The following is a 7,158-nucleotide window of genomic DNA, read 5'->3' on the forward strand; positions in this document are numbered from 1 at the left end:
AGAGAGCACCTCAGTAGCCCCGTAGATTTCCTTGGTGTTCAGAGTTGGTTGGTCCTGCCTGGTGAGGCTTTAGGCTTAGGACAAACAGTAGGAAATAGCCAGTGGTCTCCCCCCATCAAGTTTCTTCCTCCTGGAGCTGAGATGGACAGCTTGGCCATGAACAGGGAGAAGCTGATGAAGAGGAGCCAGGGCTTGGAATGCAGAGGTTAAAAATGAGTGGACAGGTGTGGCCAGAACCTCAGCAAGAGGCTCTGGAGTGCTTTAGCTTCCATACATGTATGTGTAAGCAGGATCCAAGACAAAATGGACCTCTGACCAGGCCCAGCACAGTCCTCCCAAATGCTAAGGGCTGTGGCCAGATATAGCATGACATTACTGAGTATTCAGCCAAGAAATGGTCACCAATCCTTTGTCAGAATACCTGCATTTCCACAGCTGAGCACTCACATTGGTGTCCTGTCTAACTCACACCTCTCTCCTTTGATCTGTCTCCCCAGAATCCAGGCTGCCCCACGTGGAGGAGCCACCCCTAGGTCAGGAAGATGGGGGAAATGGAACAGATGAAGCAGGAGGCTGAGCAGCTGAAGAAGCAGATTGCGGTAATGCTGGCACCAGCCGTGAAGCTGCTGAGAGCGTGTCTACCCCCCTCCCCCCCACTGCATGCCCAAACTTTCCTCCTCAGCCATAAGCTGGAGATGGGCTTTCTCCATCTACATTCTTGTAGCCCTGTGCAGTTCTCCACCGCCCTTTAAATGCTAATGGAGATCTTCCCACCATGGTGGGGGGAAGGGAGAGAAACAGGGACAGGGGTCCCACAAGTGAATCCCCAGGATCTCCTCTGTCTGCGAGACAGCTGGTGTTCTGTCAGGTGGGAGGGTCTATGGAAAGGGTGTAGCACAGCAAACAGGATGCTGAGCAAATTTTGGCTCACCTTCCTGACAGCTGACTGGTGTCAAGATGCCCTGATCACAGACAGATATCCCCCTGTGCTGGCCACAATCCAAACACAGCAAAGCCACAGTTCCTACTTCTAGTAGCCCTCAGACACTGACCCCAAATTTCACTTGTCACTGCCTTCCCCGTACGTTTTTAATCTGTCTCATCCGCTGTTGTCTCTTCTCCAGGATGCCCGGAAAGCCTGTGCAGACACAACGCTTGCTCAGGTAAGAGACAGGGCTGCCTGGGCGAGCTAGCACCACTCTGAGGGGCTTCTGTCCAGCCAGGAAGGAGCTAGGAGGCAGAGATGTGGAAAGCAGTAATGGTAGTCCAAGATAAATTCTTTCTCTCCCGCCACTCTTTATTTAGATTGTGTCTGGAATGGAGGTGGTTGGACGCATCCAGATGCGGACCCGAAGGACCCTGCGGGGACACCTGGCCAAGATCTACGCCTTGCACTGGTCCACAGACTCCAAGTGAGAGCGCTGCTGCTGATCTGCTGGGAGCAGGACAGCACATGGGTGTGAGGGGCGGGAAGGCTCTGATGGGAATAAAGCCACTAACACGATCTTGTTCCTTTCTCGCAGACTTATGGTCAGTGCCTCACAAGATGGGAAACTGATTGTGTGGGACACATACACAACTAACAAGGTAGGAGTCGGGTGGCTGCAAACCGGGATGCTGGAGTGGGTCCCCTCGGAGCTGGTGTCCTTGACCCTTTCTCTCTGCTGCCAAGAGCCCTGACACGGTTTCTGGTCCTCCCAGGTTCATGCCATCCCTTTGCGTTCTTCCTGGGTCATGACCTGTGCCTATGCCCCCTCTGGCAATTTTGTGGCCTGTGGAGGCCTTGACAACATGTGCTCCATCTACAGCCTCAAATCTCGTGAAGGCAACGTCAAAGTGAGCAGGGAGCTCTCAGCCCATACAGGTGTGTGCTCTGCCTGCCTGCAACTGGGTGCCCCCTGCTTCCAAACTTCTGTCCCTGACCCTTTTCTCATGCTTGCTTGTTCCCACTTTCCAGGATACCTCTCCTGCTGCCGATTCCTTGATGACAACAATATCGTGACTAGCTCTGGAGATACCACATGGTGAGTGCTCCCTCCTGCATCCTAGTGACATGATCTCTGCTCTTAGCACAGCAGCAAGTGCAGTCCTTGTGCTCTTCAGCACTCCACTATCTCAGGAGGAATTATACCTACATGGAGAAGCCACATGGAGCACCTAGGAAGTCAAATTCATTCTTCCTCCCTTGGCAGAACAGGTGCTTCTTTCCTCAGCTGGGGCTAGGTCAAGCAGTAGGGTCCATGTCAACAGTTCTCACAAAGAACAGGGTCATTTATACCAGGACAGAAAGAGTTTTAATTTTATGTGGAGCACCCATACCTTCTCCACTTCTCAAGTCTTGGCCTCTGTCTAAGGGACACTGCAGAGGCAGTGCCTTGATCCTTTGGTTCCTGGTTCTCAGGGCTCGCTGTGCTGTGACTCTGAACAGTCCTGAGTCTTTATTCACCCCACCCCATCTCAATACCTGCTTTGGAAGAACTTTTGACTATGGAAATGTGGCATTTCCATCAGAGATCTGGGTTACACAGGGTTTGTTTCCCTGGCTGTGGTGTGGGATCCCACTGAACAGAGCTTTGCACCTTACAAGCACAGACAGAGAAGACCTTTTTCAGCTGCTTGCTATTTTTTGGTGTTTGTGTCCCTCTTATGGTCCCTCAGTATTCCCTTCAGCTGTTACACTTACGGGGATATGCCAAACCTCACACACCCCCAGCCTTAGTCTAACTCTCTTTTGGCAAAGGTATCGCCAACAACAGCTGTGAAGATATCTCCTATTGTATACACTGACTCCAGGGATGCTCTCACCCATTTTCCCATGCAGTAGCCACGTCTTCCCTCCTTTTGCTTGTGAGTGGGACAGCTCTTCAGCCTGGCTGTGGGTCTGCTCTGCCTGGGCTGGCTCTGACACCTCCTCTCCTCTCCCCTCGTGCAGCGCGCTCTGGGACATCGAGACGGGGCAGCAGAAGACTGTGTTCATTGGTCACACTGGAGACTGCATGAGCTTGGCCGTCTCCCCTGACTTCAAACTCTTCATCTCCGGGGCTTGTGATGCCACTGCCAAACTGTGGGACGTGCGGGAGGGCTCCTGCCGTCAGACCTTCTCAGGGCACGAGTCCGACATCAACGCCATCTCCGTATGTATGCTGGCTGCACAGGGCTAGGGAGGAAAATGGGGGGTGGAACAGCTCTGAAACAGCCGTGGGAGAAGGCTGAAAGAAGCTGTCACAGTCAGCAGGGTAACAGGGGTCTTAGACCTTGGCCGCGTGATCCAGCCTGAAGCAGGGAGTGGCCAAGTTCACTGAAGTTTGGAGGAGGGTTCTCCCCAGACACCAAAGCATCCAAGTCTTGGTCAGGCAGCACTCCATGGTCTGTGGAGCTGAGCACCCTGACACAGGTGCTGGTCCAGCTTTGCTTGCAAGAGCTCTTGGGAGCTGTGGTTCAGGTATGCTCCAGCAGCGCTGGCACAGGTGAGGCAGCAGAAATACCTAACTCAGCTAAGGTCAGCTCCAGACAGAAGAGGTGGGAGATCTTCTGAAGATTAAATTTTCGTGGGAGGCAGCTCAGACATTTGAGAGGAAGCACCTCCCTCAGAGCTGCTGAGATGGCAGGACAAGACACATGGCAGACTATTCCTTGTGCTAACCAAATGCTGGCTTCCTGCAGTCTGTTGCTCAAACCACCCTCCATTGACATCAATTAGTTAAACCTTTCTCAGTTGCCCCATGGCTACCTTGCCAGCCACATGGTTTTCTGCCATACCTGCTCCTGAGCAGCCCTTTATTTACTCCTCAGAGCAAGACCACAGAAAATGAGCATGTATGAGAAGGCTGGGATATGAGGATCAGACAGAGGAAGGCTCTGGTAGCCAGAATTATGTCAGCCCTCAGCTGGGGGATAATGGGTGGACACTTGTCAAGGCCCAGCCTAACAGCTGGAGTTAAACTAATCCTCCCTCCAGCACTGAGATATCTTGCAATAGCTCTAGCCCCTTAGGCCATTTGTTTTCTTGGAGTGGAAGGGGTTTATTAGACCTTATGAGAAGAACCAGTCTCCCCCTTCAGCAGACTCAAATTTTATGATCCAGTGTATGGTCCCCACCAGCTTTTCCTGCCTCTGTGGCTTCCTGGTGGTTAGCAGACGGGCACCTTATGAGAAGAACCAGTCTCCCCCTTCAGCAGATTCAAATTTTATGATCCAGTGTCTGGTCCCACCAGGTTTTCCTGCCTCTGTAGCTTCCTGGTGGTTAGCAGTTGGGTGATGAGTTGAGGAATTCCATTGGGATCTGAGGAAATGCTCATTAAAACACGGTGTGTACCCTCCCCAGTTCTTCCCTAACGGCGAAGCCATCTGCACCGGCTCCGACGACGCCACGTGCCGCCTCTTCGACCTGCGGGCGGACCAGGAGCTCATCATGTACTCCCACGAGACCATCATCTGCGGAATCACCTCCATCGCCCTGTCCCGCAGCGGGCGGCTCCTCTTTGCCGGGTACGACGACTTCAACTGCAACATCTGGGACTCCCTGAAAGCAGAGCGCGTGGGTGAGTGGCTCCTCGAGGCCCCTCTTTCCCTCCCTGCAAGGCCTCCTGTCCCTGCCTTAGGGATCGTAAGGCACTTATTTTTCCTAAACATAGGAAGACATCCTATACTGACTGAAACCCAGCAAAGCTCCCTCATGCTTAGGGAGCACACCAGAATTAGGACAACTCCCACTGGCCTAGAAGAGATATTGTTTTTAATATTAAGAAAGTCAAGCCTTTAAACAACATTGATCAAGGGGGACAAGAAGGTTCCCATTAGCTAAAACTGCTCACAGCCACCAATAGGATATCCTGCTTCCTCCCAGTCTGCCAGTTCCAGGTACTCACAGTGCCACTTGGTGGCCAGGCACCAAGCCAAGCGTGCACCTGGGCTTCCATCCAACATCTTTGGGTACTCTGCGATGCTCACACACAGAACACAGCATTTTTCTTTCAGATGTGGCCCTTACCCTCTGAAAAGTCATGAAACACAGCCCACCAACAGCACTGCTGTTTCTCAGCCTTACCAAGGACCCCATCCTGTCTTAGTCTTACCATCGCTCCGGGGTGAAAGCAGTTGTGTGAGGATTCAGCTGGCCGGGTGAAAGCAGTTGTGCGAGGATTCAGCTGGCCAGGTGAAAGCAGTTGTGTGAGGATTCAGCTGGCCGGGTGAAAGCAGTTGTGCGAGGATTCAGCTGGCCAGGTGAAAGCAGTTGTGTGAGGATTCAGCTGGCCGGGTGAAAGCAGTTGTGCGAGGATTCAGCTGGCCAGGTGAAAGCAGTTGTGTGAGGATTCAGGTGGCCATACCTTCCCAAGAGCCCCTTGCGTGGTGGCTGTGCACCACACACAAAAGTTCTTTGGCGTGTTCGCTCCTATTCTCCACGTGCTGACTAAGCAGTTGTGCAGGGACAGGGCCACGCACAGCACGGCCTGCGACACGTGTCCTCAGCAGGGCCACCCCTGTCACCTCTCACAGGCCCCCCTTCGCTCCCTGATCTCTCTTCTTTCCCGCCACAGGAATCCTTTCTGGCCACGACAACAGAGTGAGCTGCCTGGGGGTGACGGCGGATGGCATGGCTGTTGCCACTGGCTCCTGGGACAGTTTCCTCAAGATTTGGAACTGAGGATGGCAGCAGAGAGGGGAAGAGCAGCGGAAGCACGGCCCACAGCCCGAGCCCACACAAAACAGCATCATCAGCTGAGCACAACAGCAATGCCTACCTACCACTCCCACTTGTCTCTAGACACAGGTCACTTGTAGGAGTCTCCCAGAGTGAAAGGAGATCAGGGAGGAGAAGCAGGGGGAGCTGGGGAGCAGGAGCAAATGCACTGGCCCTTCTCTCCACCTCTAAACAGCCCCAGCAGTTTCCAGCCTTGTGCAGGCTTGAAGAGCTGTTGTCTCAGGACTTTGCAGTACAATTCAGACACACTGCACCTTCCTTCAAACGCCTCTACCCACACCGGGACCCATCCTCCTCCTTCAGAGGACCCCTCATGCAACACCCACCCCAGACTAAGCTCTCTCCCTGCTTTAACTCCACCTAACTTCTCTGTGCAGCTGTCCTTGTATCCATGCAGACAGCCCCAGAGACACCCTGGATTTGAGATTTCTATGGCACCACCTCAAACATAAAGCTAGAATAAATTTGGCTCATTTTCACGGGGGAACACTTAGCTCAAGTCCTATCTATGCATAAAGGGGGGAAAGGCAGCCTTCAGACCTGCCAGAATAGCAGGGAATACATTTATTCTTTTGTTAGTTCAAGTCTTATCTATGCATAAATGGCAGAAAGCCCTCAAGACCGGCCAGAATATCAGGGAATATTATATTTATTCTTACTTGTTGTCTGCTTCTTGCTGTTCCTTCCCTCTTTGCCTCACTCCTGCATTGTGTGGTGACCCTGTCTAACCAGTAGCCATCAGCCCATGTTTTCAAGTCTCTTTAGATTTTCATAGCCCAGGCAAATAAAGCAAGCTCACAGAAGCACTGCAGGCTGTGTTCTTTCCAGCATTGCAATGAGCTACTGCAAACAGAACTCCTTTCCTGTGACTATTGCCTGCTGGTCTCAATCAGTCAACACCTCATCCACAGACCTTGCTGTAGCTCACATCCCCAGGGGAGGTTGTTCCTCACATGCTGTAGTTGAGAGGCTGGAGTTGGGATAGCGAGATGAAAGTGCATCCTGTCAAAGCTTGGATATTTTAGCTCAGTTACACAACCATTTTTTTCAGCCCCTATTCCACTTGTTGGCTCAGAGCAACATCCTGGGGGGCCCAAGGCTCTGCTGGGAGAGCTGGAGATCAGCAAGGTTTAGTAACTTATCAGCAGGTCAATATTAATAGACAATACTATCTCACGTTATTTTGGATCTCACCCTCACGACAGACCCTTGCATAACTCAGTTTCAGGTCAGTGTAGGAGCAGTACAACTCCAAAGGTGACACTGGATCGACATCAGCTTCCTGCAGGGAGCTGCAGCTTCCCAGCTCACGCTGTTGTACATGGATTCAAGGCCATATCCTTCAGCACGCTCCAGCCAGGGGACAAGGCAGCTTTAAGGCCAATGGAAAGCTGAACTATTTGTTCCTGAGCCCTTGTCGTGCTGAGCAAGCACAATATCAGGACATACAGTCAGCA

General features: G+C 52.3%; 1 protein-coding gene across 1 annotated transcript; it reads left to right on the plus strand.

Annotated features, from left to right (window-relative positions):
* The first annotated feature begins 542 nt into the window (after positions 1 to 542).
* GNB3 (G protein subunit beta 3) lies at positions 543 to 5,644 on the plus strand. Its single transcript, XM_041463858.1, has 9 exons — positions 543 to 599; positions 1,125 to 1,163; positions 1,306 to 1,412; positions 1,524 to 1,587; positions 1,702 to 1,864; positions 1,958 to 2,024; positions 2,933 to 3,134; positions 4,325 to 4,541; positions 5,538 to 5,644. The coding sequence occupies exons 1-9, from the start codon at positions 543 to 545 to the stop codon at positions 5,642 to 5,644; spliced, it is 1,023 nt and encodes a 340-aa protein (XP_041319792.1).
* Positions 5,645 to 7,158: the final 1,514 nt, after the last annotated feature.

This window comes from Pyrgilauda ruficollis, unplaced genomic scaffold, assembly GCF_017590135.1.
Source record: "Pyrgilauda ruficollis isolate IOZ18807 unplaced genomic scaffold, ASM1759013v1 scaffold17, whole genome shotgun sequence".
Classification (NCBI taxonomy): Eukaryota; Metazoa; Chordata; class Aves; order Passeriformes; family Passeridae; genus Pyrgilauda; species Pyrgilauda ruficollis.